The sequence below is a fragment of the Sphaeramia orbicularis genome, chromosome 10 (genome assembly GCF_902148855.1).
Source record: "Sphaeramia orbicularis chromosome 10, fSphaOr1.1, whole genome shotgun sequence".
NCBI classification, from domain to species: Eukaryota; Metazoa; Chordata; class Actinopteri; order Kurtiformes; family Apogonidae; genus Sphaeramia; species Sphaeramia orbicularis.
Genome location: NC_043966.1, coordinates 5,254,750 through 5,270,039, shown reverse-complemented (window position 1 = coordinate 5,270,039; position 15,290 = coordinate 5,254,750). Strand labels below are relative to the sequence as shown.

Genomic DNA, 15,290 nt, shown 5'->3' with positions numbered 1-15,290 from the left:
GGGGTGTGGTTCTGATGGATAAAGGAGTGTGGTTCTGAGGGGTGTGGTTCTGATGGATAAAGGAGTGTGGTTCTGAGGGGTGTGGTTCTGATGGATGAAGGGGTGTGGTTCTGAGGAATGAAGGGGCGTGGTTCTGAGGGGTGAAGGGGTGTGGTTTCAGATGGTGAAGGGGTGTGGTTCTGATGGATGAAGGGGTGTGGTTTTGATGGGTGAAGGGGTGTGGTTCTGATGGATAAAGGAGTGTGGTTCTGAGGGGTGTGGTTCTGATGGGTGAAGGGGTGTGGTTCTGATGGATGAAGGGGTGTGGTTTTGATGGGTGAAGGGGTGTGGTTCTGATGGATAAAGGAGTGTGGTTCTGAGGGGTGTGGTTCTGATGGATGAAGGGGTGTGGTTCAGAGGGATGAAGGGGCGTGGTTCTGAGGGGTGAAGGGGTGTGGCTTCAGATGGTGAAGGGGTGTGGTTCTGATGGGTGAAGGGGTGTGGTTCTGATGGATGAAGGGGTGTGGTTTTGATGGGTGAAGGGGTGTGGTTCTGATGGATAAAGGAGTGTGGTTCTGAGGGGTGTGGTTCTGATGGATGAAGGGGTGTGGTTTTGATGGGTGAAGGGGTGTGGTTCTGATGGAAAAGGAGTGTGGTTCTGAGGGGTGTGGTTCTGATGGATAAAGGAGTGTGGTTCTGAGGGGTGTGGTTCTGATGGATGAAGGGGTGTGGTTCTGAGGGATGAAGGGGTGTGGTTCTGATGGATGTGGTTCTGATGGATGACGGGGTGTGGTTCTGATGGGTGTGGTTCTGATGGATGACGGGGTGTGGTTCTGACAGGTGAAGGGGTGTGTTTCCAAGGGGTGAAGGGGTGTGGTTTCTGATGGGTGAAGGGGTGTGGCCTTGGACTTGGCCCCGCCTTCCCTCCTGGGTTCAGGTTGTAGAACAGACGGCGCCGTGTGGGTAAAAGGTCAAAGGTCAGGTTGTTTGTTGTGATGCGTTCAGTGTCTAACAGTGATAAACACTGGGGGGGTGGGGCTGGTGTCGTGTGACCATATTTCACACATGTGGCACCGTGGCTGATCACTCCTCTAAATGCCATCTACCACCACCGCACTGCACTCCCATCATGCATTTCTGCCGCGGCTTAATGATGGCTCCGTAGTGCACACAGCAGCCGAGCGCTGCATTCTGAAAATAATTGACAATTAGAGTGATGGAGGGGCCAGCTAATGCCCACCCCCCCATGGTGAACGGGGACATGGCAGTGAGGACAGTTAGTATGTTCTACCGCCATCGATCGATGGAATGAAAGCAGCAGAATGAAAATGGGGGGGGGACCTTTCTTTAGTGGAACAGTCTGAGTCTGTAGAAGAAAAGGACCAGTGAAGTCTAGGTTTATCAGAACCGGTTCAGGGTGGAACCAGGTCAGCCTCAGGTCCATCTGAGTCCACTGGTTTGGTTTGTATCTACTGCTGGTTCTGATTTATATGGGTTCTGTTTTATTTGGTTCATATTTGAACCTTTACCTTTAAAAGAACATGTTTTTATTTCTGATGGTCAACGTTAAAACCAGGTTGATGTAAACAGACGCAAGGATTTTAGGTCAAATAAGTCACTGGATAAAATCCCCTGTTTTTTTGTCAATAAAGATAAACTCATGACAAAATGAGGCTAAAAACAAGAAAAGTGAAATAAAACAAGAATAAAACTAGAAACTAAACTGAAAATGAGGCAAAAAAGAATGAAACGAAAGCAAGAACGAGTGAAAAACACATGAAAAATTAGATGAAAACAAAACAAAGATGAAACAGATCCAGGTTTGGATCAGCTGGGGTCCACAGGGGACCCGGTCCCAGGTCCTGGTGTCCCTGACAGACCCTGTCCCAGGTGGTCCTAGTGTCTTTGATAGACCCGGTCCCAGGTGATCCTAGTGTCTTTGACAGACCTGGTCCCAGGTGGTCCTAGTGTCTTTGACAGACCTGGTCCCAGGTGGTCCTAGTGTCTTTGACAGACCTGGTCCCAGGTGGTCCTAGTGTCTCTGACAGACCTGGTCCCAGGTGGTCCTGGTGTCCCTGACCCGTGTCTGGTCTCTTCAGGACTACAGGGTGAACATCTTCCTTCGGCAGCAGTGGAACGACCCCCGTCTGGCCTACAGCGAGTACCCTGATGACTCCCTGGACCTGGACCCGTCCATGTTGGACTCCATCTGGAAACCTGACCTGTTCTTCGCCAACGAGAAGGGCGCCAACTTTCACGAGGTCACCACCGACAACAAGCTGCTGCGCATCTCCAAAAACGGCAACGTGCTCTACAGTATACGGTAAGAACCACAGCGAACGGGGTGGGGTGGGGGGAGTGGGCGGAGTTAGAACAGCTATAACCTCTGAGCTGGACTTGATGGGTCTGGATCTAGTTCTGGATCATGGAGACCGATTTTAGACCAGTTCACACCAGGACTCAGCTCTGAACTGGTCAAACTGAGGCTGGATTTTACGCAGCTGTCAGTGAACACATCATGTTCCAGGTTTAAAGAGGTGATCTTTTTTAAACGTTCTTCTTCCTTTTCCCTCATTTCTCTGTGGTCTCCATAAACTGTAAGTGCTCCACTTGGCTCTGAATTCTTCATTCATTCAACTCCACAGGTCCATTTCAGCCCTATTTCTGACTAATGACAGCAGAAAGGTGGTTTGGAGCGCTGGCCCTTTAAATGCACAGGAGTCACTTCAGGCCCCGCCCCCTCCAGGTTATTGGCTGTGCTGCTCTGTCTGTTTTCAGTCTGGACTCCAACCGCTGATGATGACAAACAGTTATGGAGAAATGTTGGTCTGAAGTCTGGACCTGATATGAGCAAATGTGGAGACGGAACGAGTTAGAGACGCAACTAATGAAGAAGGAATTCAAACAGACTGCAGAAATCCACAGGACTGAATGAAAATAAAGAGTTTAGACTGAATGTACAAATGAATCTAAAGAAAGTTTAGCAGCAGCTGGAGGGTTCAAATCAAACTGTGTGAACTGTTAGAGTCCAAAAACACAAAGAAATGAAGCACAGACTAAGAACAGAGGCGTAAGAAGAAGAAGAAGAAAAGGAGGAGAAGAAGAAAAAGAAAGAAGAAAAAAGAAAGAGAAGAAGAAAAAAAAGGAAAAGAAGAAGAAACCTGGAAAGAAAACAACCTGAGCTGGAATATAGGCTCCTACTCTTCATCCTCTTCCCCCTCCTCTTTCTCCTCCTCCTCTCTCTCCTTCTCCTCCTCCTTTTTCTCCTCTTTCTCCTCCTCTTCTTCCTCCTCCTCCTCTTTCTCCTCCTCTTCCTCTTCCTCCTCCTTTTTCTCCTCCTCCTCTTTTATTCCTGAGTTGTCTGATCTCTTATGGGGTTCATTTCCACTTTGGTGTCCAGGAGGAGGAGGGGGCGGGGCTTGTTGAAATCTTGTCTGTCCGTCGCTGCTTCCGTTTTTTATTTTGTCCACATCAGAATGAAGCCGGTGTTGATCAGGACGAGGCGGCTCTGATATGAAACCATCTGAAGGAACACGGCGTCACATGATGTTTATCAGCTGACAGTGGAGCTGTGGGAGGAGTCATGACGGAGGGCGGAACCAGTGGAACCAATGGAACCAGTGGGACCAGTAGAACCAGCAGAACCAGCGGAACCAGTGGGACCAGCAGAACCAGCGGAACCAATGGACCAGCGGGACCAGTGGAACCAGCGGAACCAGTGGAACCAGTGGAACCAATGGACCAGCAGGACCAGGGGAACCAATGGACCAGCGGGACCAGTGGAACCAGCGGAACCAGTGGAACCAGTGGAACCAGTGGAACCAATGGACCAGCAGGACCAGGGGAACCAGCGGAACCAGTGGAGCCAGTTGAACCAATAGAACCAGTGGAACCAGCGGAACCAATGGACCACCGGACCAGTGGAACCAGAGGAACCAGTGGAACTAGCAGGGCCAGTAGAACCAGTGGAACCAGTGGAACTAGTGGAACCAGTAGAACCAGCGGAACCAGTGGGACCAGCGGAACCAGTGGGACCAGTGGGACCAGTGGTGTGTTTGTCAGATGGACATGAGGACGTTCATCCACAGACTGACAAACACCACTGTGTCAGAAAGGAAAAGATTCACATTGACCACAGCAGGGTTTGAATCTAATGCTAATGCTAATGCTAATGCTAATTCACTGAAATAAAGAAACATTAAACCATAATTCACTGGATGGAATTTAGAAGGTTTGGTTTAGGGTCAAAATTTGAAACTGACAGAACACTTAAGTGCAAATGAATGCTTGTCTTTAAAGTTTATAAATGTATTAAATAAATGTCTACAATCTAACTGTCTGTACGTATATTTATGATCGATCATACCAACATGGGTTAGGGTTACTTTATGACATTTAACACATTTTAACTGTGAAGGAAATGATGCTGCCTTCAGGTGCTGTTGGGAAGATGATCCTTTCCACTTGTGAACTGTAAATGACCAGTGTGTTGTGTTCAAGTGCTTTTGTTGTTGTAGTGAAATGAAAAATGGCTGAAACCTAGTTTATGGAGACCTGCTACTGCACTGTAAAAAAAAAAAAATCTGTGATTTAACAGAATTTTCACTGTTTATTTTACAGATTTTTTCTGTATTTTTAAGATACAGGAAAATATCAATGAAATGACAAAAACAGACTGTGATTTTACATGTCAAATGTAAAATGACACAAAAAAACTGTAACTGAATAACCATAAAATGTTTTTTTTTTTTAATAATTATTTTTGATTTTTATTTTTTTTTTACAGAAAAATGCAGTTAAATATATTTGCAAATGTATCATAATTTCACAAATATTTCTTTTCTATTTATGAGATTAAACTGTTAATTTAAAGTTTAATACTATAAAACGAGATAAAATTACTGACAATTAACCGTAAAAGAAGTATTTGTTCTGTAAGTTTAACAAGACTTTTTTGTTAATTGACAAATATCTTGTGTAATTAGGGGAGGTTTCACAACAAAAATGTTGAATAAATGTATTTTTGTGAATGTATAACATGTATAAGCACTGATAAACTGTCCAAATACAGTTTTTATCAGTGGATTGTACAACTTAGTCTCGTTGAAAAGTATATATATATATATATATATATATATATATATATATATATATATATATATATATATATATATATATATAGATAGATAGATATATATATATAGATATATATCTATATATATATATATACAGGGTGTCCCATAAGTCTCCATACATAGGAAAAATAAACGTTTCTTGACATAAATGATTTTTATTTATATAATATGCTCTATATGACTGTCATTTTGTCGGGAACACATTTCATTGTGTGTCCTCCACTGCTGAAGAACTATAAAGAAGAAATATAAAGAAATACATGTTAGAACCATATGTATTATGTCTCCTATGTATGGAGACTTATGGGACACCCTGTATATATATATATATATATATATATATATATATATATGTAATGTGATTGTTTTAATACATGTAAATATTCTTTATTAAACATTAAAAAGTAAAAAAAAAAAAAAAAAAAAGCAAAATCTCATGTAAAGTTGGGGCAAAAAAACTGTATTTTAATTATGAAAATTACTGTATTTTTATGAGATGGTTATTTTCTGTTATTTAACAGTATTTTTACAGTGCCCCAGCCTCTGGAATATTACTGTGTTTTTTACGTTTTTTTTTTTTTACAGTGTGGGTCGAACTGTGTTGGACGTGTCCATTCATCTGATAAAGCAATTGTTGGAAATTAAAAGTACAGTTTTGTTTTTTGCAAGTTGTTGATGCTATAAATTCATTGTTTTTATTTCTTGGTTTATTTAACAGGGACATTGTACACTGATTCACAGTTCGCCTGCTGTCTGTTTTCCATCTGCAGTCCCTGGACAGATGTTGAACTGTCGAAGGTACCAAACTATCGGCTAACAGCAGCAGAGCGTTCATAAAACCATCGTTTATTATTGGCCGTGAATCCATCGTTGCTCTTCCCCCTGTTGAAAAGGTCAAAGGTTATTTTCATCTGGTGGATCGACATGTTTTCCCAGTTCTCCAGTTTAAAATATGACCTAAGGGGGCATTCATAACTAGTATTGGCCATAATTCCCACAGCACTTGAAGGCAGCATCATTTAAAAGAACAAGGATGTGTAGTTTGAATGAGCCCAGTTCTGTTCATGTCACTGGTTTTGGAATGTAAAGCACTGAGTGATTTTTATCTGGTAAAAGTTCTCTAGAAATAAAGTTTAATTATTTAGAGGCGTGACCATGTGACCTTTGACCTTTAGATGAATGTCCAGTTTATTGTTGTTTCAGAAGCAGCACAATGAAAGTTCATCTTTTCTGTGTGTGTGTCTGTGTGTTTGTTGTTTTCAGAATCACGCTGGTTCTGGCCTGTCCCATGGACCTGAAGAACTTCCCCATGGACGTCCAGACCTGCATCATGCAGCTGGAGAGCTGTGAGTACCACCTGTCACCATGACTAGTCTAATCTAATCTAGACTAATCGAATCTGATCTAGTCTAGTTTCATCTAACCTGTTGTGGCTGAATGACTGTTGGTTTGAGATTAAATGTAACCCATGGGTTGAACCTGGTTCCGACCTCTGACCCCTGATGTTGGACCTCTGACCTTTGACCTCTGTCCTCTGACCTCTGATGTTGGACCCCGACCTTTGACCTCTGACCTATTTCCTCTGTCCTTTGTCCTCTGACCTTTGACCTCTGTTGTCTGTCCTCTGACCTTTGACCTCTGTCCTCTTTCCTCTGACCTTTAACCTCTGTCCCCTGGCATCTGTCTTCTGACCTCTGTCCTCTTTCCTCTGTCCTCTGACCTTTGACCTCTGCTCGTCCCCACAGTCGGCTACACCATGAATGACCTGATCTTTGAGTGGGATGAGAAGGGTGCGGTGCAAGTGGCCGACGGTTTGACACTACCTCAGTTCATCCTCAAAGAGGAGAAAGACCTGCGCTACTGCACCAAGCACTACAACACTGGTGAGTCGCCACGGAAACGCCTACGCCATCCGCCACCGCCGCTTTGGTCTGTCTAAGACTAATGAACACACACACACACACACACACACACACACACACATACACACACACACACACATACACACAGCTACTGTGGGGGCACTTTCACAAAATTCGACCTCTATATTTAACCTTTCTGAAGTCAGTTATTCTAGTATTATCCTCTGTATTTGATCTGTTTCAGTGTAAATCCTGTATTCTCTGTATTTAATTCACTGATCCTGTAGATGTTCATTAAAACTCAGATTAAAGTCAAAGGTTATTTTATCAGAAACAGATCAAACTGCATAAACAGTGTCTTATTCTGTCCAATCTGTCATTAACTGAACATAAACCCAGTGTGTCCATCCACTGGCATTGATCCAACTGCATGGGTTTATATATATATGTGTGTGTATAGATAGATAGATGGTTGAATTTGATCAGATTATGTGTACTAATTTACATGTACTAATTTACATGTACTAAATTGTGTGCACTAATTTGTGTGTACTAATGTATGTGCATTATTTATGTGCACTAATTTACATGTACTAATTTACATGCATAAATTTACGTTTACTTATTTATGTGTAATTATACTTCTCTTTTTTCTTTTGTTCAGACAAGGTATAACTTTTTTTAGATGTTTAACATCTAAAAAAAGTTATACCTTGTCTGAACAAAAGAAAAAAGAGAAGTATAATTACATAAACAGAAGACAAAATGAACGTCTTTAGCCTTAATTTACGTGCACTAATTTACGTGAAGTAATTTGCGTGCACAATCTAGAATTGTGCGCGTGGAGTTGAACTGCAGTTTGCGGGTGATTTACTCAGATTACTTGTGTAAACTTCAGCAGATGCAAAGTCCTTGAGACCGCCCTTTTTAAATGAGGGTTTTGCATGTGCTACTGGTTGTCGTCATGGAGACAATAGGCTGGACGTTTGGACCCTGGACCTTTGGACCCTGGGGGTGGGGGGGTGGATTGAATGTCTGTCAGGTACATATCATTTAGTCTCTGTAGCCGAATGTCAGTGCATATGTTTAATCCCATTAGAACCTGTATTTGATCCTATTAGAACCTGCCTTTTGTTTGAACATCTATTTGGTACAATTAGAACATGCCTTTTTATAGAACCTGTATTTGGTACCATTAGAACCTGCCTTTTGTTAGAACCTGTGTTTGATCCTATTAGAACCTGTATTTGGTACCATTAGAACATGCCTTTTGTTAGAACATGTGTTTGATCCTATTAGAACCTGTATTTGGTACCATTAGAACCTGCCTTTTGTCCCATTAGAACCTGTATTTGATCCCATTGAAACATGCCTTTGTACTGTTAGAACCTGCCTTTTGTTAGAACGTGTATTTGAATCTATTAGAACCTATATTTCGTACCATTAGAACCTGTATTTGATCCCATTAGAACCTGCCTTTTGTTTGAACCTGTATTTGATCCCATTAGAACCTGTATTTGATCCCATTAGAACCTGTATTTGATCCCATTAGAACCTGTATTTGATCCCATTAGAACCTGCCTTTTGTTAGAACCTGTATTTGATCCCATTAGAACCTGTATTTGATCCCATTAGAACCTGCCTTTTGTTAGAACCTGTATTTGATCCTATTAGAACCTGTATTTGGTACCATTAGAACATGCCTTTTGTTAGAACCTGTGTTTGATCCTATTAGAACCTGTATTTGGTACCATTAGAACCTGCCTTTTGTCCCATTAGAACCTGTATTTGATCCCATTGAAACGTGGCTTTGTACTGTTAGAACCTGCCTTTTGTTAGAACCTGTATTTGAACCTATTAGAACCTATATTTGGTACCATTAGAACCTGCCTTTTGTTAGAACCTGTATTTGATCCTATTAGAACCTGTATTTGATCCCATTAGAACCTGCCTTTTGTTAGAACCTGTATTTGATCCCATTAGAACCTGCCTTTTGTTAGAACCTGTATTTGATCCTATTAGAACCTTTATTTGATCCCATTAGAACCTGCCTTTTGTTAGAACCTGTATTTGATCCCATTAGAACCTGTATTTGGTACCATTAGAAACTGCCTTTTGTCCCATTAGAACCTTTATTTGTACCATGAGAACCTGCCTTTTGTCCCATTAGAACCTGTATTTGATCCCATTAGAACCTGCCTTTTGTTAGAACCTGTATTTGATCCTATTAGAACCTGTATTTGATCCTATTAGAACCTGCCTTTTGTTAGAACCTGTATTTGATCCTATTAGAACCTGTATTTGATCCCATTAGAACCTGCCTTTTGTTAGAACCTGTATTTGATCCCATTAGAACCTGTATTTGGTACCATTAGAAACTGCCTTTTGTCCCATTAGAACCTTTATTTGTACCATGAGAACCTGCCTTTTGTCCCATTAGAACCTGTATTTGATCCCATTAGAACCTGCCTTTTGTTAGAACCTGTATTTGATCCTATTAGAACCTGTATTTGATCCTATTAGAACCTGCCTTTTGTTAGAACCTGTATTTGATCCTATTAGAACCTGTATTTGATCCCATTAGAACCTGCCTTTTGTTAGAACCTGTATTTGATCCCATTAGAACCTGCCTTTTGTTAGAACCTGTATTTGATCCCATTGGAACCTGTATTTGGTACCATTAGAAACTGCCTTTTGTCCCATTAGAACCTTTATTTGTACCATGAGAACCTGCCTTTTGTCCCATTAGAACCTGTATTTGATCCCATTAGAACCTGCCTTTTGTTAGAACCTGTATTTGATCCTATTAGAACCTGTATTTGATCCTATTAGAACCTGCCTTTTGTTAGAACCTGTATTTGATCCTATTAGAACCTGTATTTGATCCTATTAGAACCTGCCTTTTGTTAGAACCTGTATTTGATCCTATTAGAACCTGTATTTGATCCCATTAGAACCTGCCTTTTGTTAGAACCTGTATTTGATCCTATTAGAACCTGTATTTGATCCCATTAGAACCTGCCTTTTGTTAGAACCTGTATTTGATCCTATTAGAACCTGTATTTGATCCCATTAGAACCTGCCTTTTGTTAGAACCTGTATTTGATCCTATTAGAACCTGTATTTGGTACCATTAGAACCTGCCTTTTGTTAGAACCTGTATTTGATCCCATTAGAACCTGTATTTGGTACCATTAGAACCTGCTTTTAGTACCATTAGAACCTGGACACACAATGATCTAGAACAACTACAATGGATCAACAGGTGGAAAACACATGGTTACCTCCGCCAAGGAGGTTATGTTTTTGCCAGGGTTTGTTTATCTGTCTGTTTGTCTGTTTGTCCGTTTGTCTGTTTGTTTGTCTGTTTGTTTGTCTGTCTGTCCGTTTGTTTGTTTGTTTGTCTGTCCGTTAGTGTGCAACATAACTCAAAAAGTTATGGACAGATTTGGATGAAATTTTCAGGGTTTGTTGGAAATGGGATAAGGAAGAAATGATTAAATTTTGGTGGTGATCGGGGGTGGGGGGGCCCGTGGGGGGGGGGGCACTGATCAGCCTTGGCGGAGGTCTGCGCTCTCTGAGTGCTTCTAGTTTATTTCTATCATCTCATAAAGTTTCATTATCATCACTGACGGTCGATTGTTTTCATATTCAGCTCATTGTGTGAAACCCTGTGAGTCAAACTGGGGCTGATGTAGGACTGAACAAATACAATAGAATGGAACATTTACTGTTGTTTTTCACCATAAATAGGATTATTATTATTGTTATTATTATTATTATCTTTTTTTTTTTTTTTTTTTTACTATAACACTGTTGTAAGCATTTATTACAGATAATAATGATAATTAATGGACACATATTGAGTTCTTTGTGAAACAAGGTGAAAACTAATTGGCAAAAACAACATTTTCTGACACTTTTATTGCAAAAACGCCATAAATGAACCTGGGCCTGCTCTAATGTGAGTCCTTAAAGAGTTAATAAAATTCACCAGAAAACAGGAAACGATCCAACCCAAACCTCCGTCCATGGTCGTTTGGCTGTAAATCTTCTAATCTCTAGTCTTTGCATATAATTCATAAGACGTCAAATAAATGTCTGTTTATGTTTGGTTTTCCATCTGGTGACGGTTCATGTTGGTCAGTCTGAGCCCCTTAATGCACCACTTTAACTTGTATAGTCAATATTTTTTAAATCCTATACGATTCATCTGCCTTTTCTAAACTTCTGTTCATTCTCTCTGGTGTATTTTATTTTTATTCCATAAAACAGACAAAGAACCATGTGATTTTTGTCTAAATCTGAAACAAAAAAAAAAATCATCAAATAACGTGAACTCGACTGAAAAAAAAGCACATTTTCAATGAAATCCAATAAAATATGAGTGTTTTTTTACTGTACCCTGTAAAAAAAAAAAAAAAAAAACATGTAAAAAAACAGTAATATTCTGGCAGCTGGGGCACTGAAAAAATACTGTAAAATAATGGAAAATAACCATCTCATAAACATACAGTAATTTTCCATAATCAAAATACAGTTTTTTGCCCTAACTTACATGAGATTTTGCATTTTTTTTTTTTTTTACTTTTTAATGTTTAATAAAGAATATTGTCATGTATTAAAACAATGAAATTACCTATAAATAAATATATAAATAATTTTCAATGAGACTCAGTTGTCCAATCCACTGATAAAAACTGTATTTGGACAGTTTATCAGTGCTTATACATGTTCTACATTCACAAAAATACATTTATTCAACATTTTTGTTGTGAAACCTCCTGTAATGACACAAGATATTTGTCAATTAATAAACAAGTCGTGTTAAACTTACAGAACAAATACTTCTTTTACGGTTAATTGTCAGTAATTTTATCTAATTTTATTTATTTATTTTTTACAGTATTAAACTTTAAATTAACAGTTTAATCTCATATATAGAAAAGAAATATTTGTGAAATTATGGTACATTTGCAAATGTATTTTAACTGTACTTTTCTGTGAAAAAAGAAAAAATTTTGATTAAAAAAATGGAAATTTTATGGTCATTCACAGTTACAGTTTTTTCATGTTATTTTACATTTGACATGTAAAATCACAGTCTATTTTTGGAATTTCATTGATATTTTCCTGTATCTTAAAAATACAGGAAAAATCTGTAAAATAAACAGTGAAAATTCTGTTAAATTACAGATTTTTTTTTTACTGTGGTTTTCTAATGAATCATCTCTGGATTCATAGAAACAACAGAATAATGACTGATACTGAAAATATTCATTATTAATGTGTGTTTGATCCTGTATTAGGATGAATATTTGAACAGAGAAGTTTGTGTTTTTTCCTGTCGTGTCGGTTTTATTCTGTGATTCCATATGTTTCATATTTATTTCCGTCTTGGATAAACGAATCAAATAAAGGTAAAACTAGAGCGGAGATGGAAGATAGGAGCAGAAAACAGAGCACAAAGTCCAAATGAATCACAACCAAGTCACTGGAATGCAGTGTGAGTCAGAACTGTGCCTGGATGTGAATGTGCAAAAAGTGGAAATAATGGAGTGAAATGGAGCCGAGGATGAGCCGAATATTTCCAACCAGTGTCACAGAAACTCAGAGACGAGGTGAGTCAGAGAGCAGGACAAAACAACGTGGGCTGGAGAGGAACTCTGACAGAAGAACTCTGAAAGAAGAGGGGAGAAAGAAGAACTCTGAGAGAAGAACTCTGAAAGAAGAGGGGAGAAAGAAGAACTCTGAGAGAAGAACTCCGAAAGAAGAGGGGAGAAAGAAGAACTCTGAGAGAAGAACTCTGAAAGAAGAGGGGAGAAAGAAGAACTCTGAGAGAAGAACTCCGAAAGACAAGTCTGATCTATGGATGGAAGAAGATGGAGAGACACCTGAATTTAAGACAGGAGGAGGACGAAGAGGAGGAAGGGATGAAGAAACGGATGGATGAGAAGAAAAGGAAGTGAAGTGATAATGACTGAAGGAAGAGAAATAATGAGAGAAAACAGTGGAAAACAGTACCTGTACAGAACCAAACAGTACCTGTATAGAACCAAACAGTACCTGTATAGAACCAAACAGTACCTGTACAGAACCAAACAGTACCTGTATAGAACCAAACAGTACCTGTACAGAACCAAACAGCACCTGTATAGAACCAAACAGTACCTGTACAGAACCAAACAGTACCTGTACAGAACCAAACAGCACCTGTATAGAACCAAACAGCACCTGTACAGAACCAAACAGTACCTGTATAGAACCAAACAGTACCTGTATAGAACCAAACAGCACCTGTACAGAACCAAACAGCACCTGTACAGAATCAAACAGCACCTGTATAGAACCAAACAGCACCTGTATAGAACCAAACAGTACCTGTACAGAACCAAACAGTACCTGTACAGAACCAAACAGCACCTGTATAGAACCAAACAGTACCTGTACAGAACCAAACAGCACCTGTACAGAACCAAACAGTACCTGTACAGAACCAAACAGCACCTGTATAGAACCAAACAGTACCTGTACAGAACCAAACAGCACCTGTACAGAACCAAACAGTACCTGTACAGAACCAAACAGCACCTGTATAGAACCAAACAGTACCTGTACAGAACCAAACAGCACCTGTATAGAACCAAACAGTACCTGTACAGAACCAAACAGCACCTGTACAGAACCAAACAGCACCTGTATAGAACCAAACAGTACCTGTGCAGAACCAAACAGCACCTGTATAGAACCAAACAGTACCTGTACAGAACCAAACAGCACCTGTACAGAACCAAACAGCACCTGTATAGAACCAAACAGTACCTGTACAGAACCAAACAGCACCTGTATAGAACCAAACAGCACCTGTACAGAACCAAACAGCACCTGTATAGAACCAAACAGCACCTGTACAGAACCAAACAGCACCTGTACAGAACCAAACAGCACCTGTACAGAACCAAACAGTACCTGTACAGAACCAAACAGCACCTGTATAGAACCAAACAGCACCTGTATAGAACCAAACAGTACCTGTACAGAACCAAACAGTACCTGTACAGAACCAAACAGCACCTGTATAGAACCAAACAGCACCTGTATAGAACCAAACAGTACCTGTACAGAACCAAACAGTACCTGTATAGAACCCTACGGTTCCACCGTTCTCCTCTGCGCTGAATACACCTCTTAAATGTGTTCAGTTTCAGTTTCAGTTCTGAAGCTGATGGTCGTGTTCTCATGTTTTTTTCATCTTCAGTCAAACTTGAACAGTTTCCATCTTAAACCAAACTCATAGACCATCAGCTGATCCGACACCAGTCCAGATGAAAGCCTGTTCCCACTGTTTGTCTGGGTGACTGTTGTGTGTTGTTGTGTGTCGTTGTGTGTCTTTGTGCGTCCGTTGTGTGTTGTTGTGGCTGCAGCTGATTACTTCACTTTTGCAGCCATCACTCATTCAGAGGTCGGCGTCTGCTGTCGTCGCCGTGGAGATGAATGACCCGCCTCCAGATGAGAAACCTTGACAGGACTGTGCACTGACACACAATCTGAACACACACAGACACACAATCTGAACACACGCAGACACACAATCTGAACACGCACAGACACAGTCTGAACACACACAGACACACAATCTGAACACGCACAGACACACAATCTGAACACACACAGACACAGTCTGAACACACACAGACACACAATCTGAACACACACAGACACACAATCTGAACACGCACAGACACACAATCTGAACACGCACAGACACACAATCTGAACACACACAGACACAATCTGAACACGCACAGACACACAATCTGAACACACACAGACACAATCTGAACACGCACAGACACAATCTGAACAGACACACAATCTGAACACGCACAGACACAATCTGAACACGCACAGACACACAATCTGAACACACACTGACACACAATCTGAACACACACTGACACAGAAGCAAAAAAATTCAGATGCAAACAAATTCAATTGGAAATTAAAGCTGCAAGCAGCGTTGGGCGGGACCTCACACCAGGCGTTCCGCCTCCTGTGACCGTCAGCACCTCAGCTCCACCCACACCTCTCCATCCTGACACCAGCTCCCACCCACCTCATCCCTACAGAACACCTGTACCTTTCTGCTGAAACCACCATCACCTTTTAATGAGGCTTTTATTTTGAAAACTCTACTGTGTGTGTGTGTGTATACCATTCACATTTTTACCATGTCTTCATTTTTATTCTACTTTTATTTATATATTATTTTTGACATATATATATATATATATATATATATATATATATATAT

At 40.3% G+C, this 15,290-nt stretch overlaps 1 protein-coding gene across 4 annotated transcripts in view; it reads left to right on the top strand.

The window, feature by feature from the left end:
• Positions 1-15,290, top strand: part of glra1 (glycine receptor, alpha 1) — a 98,816-nt gene that overhangs the window by 66,624 nt on the left and 16,902 nt on the right. For all 4 annotated transcript variants that reach the window (XM_030145417.1, XM_030145416.1, XM_030145415.1 and 1 more), the window contains 3 exons: positions 2,079-2,302; positions 6,378-6,460; positions 6,860-6,997. In XM_030145417.1, coding sequence (XP_030001277.1) covers positions 2,079-2,302; positions 6,378-6,460; positions 6,860-6,997 — 445 coding nt within the window. The remainder of the gene's footprint in view (positions 1-2,078; positions 2,303-6,377; positions 6,461-6,859; positions 6,998-15,290) is intronic.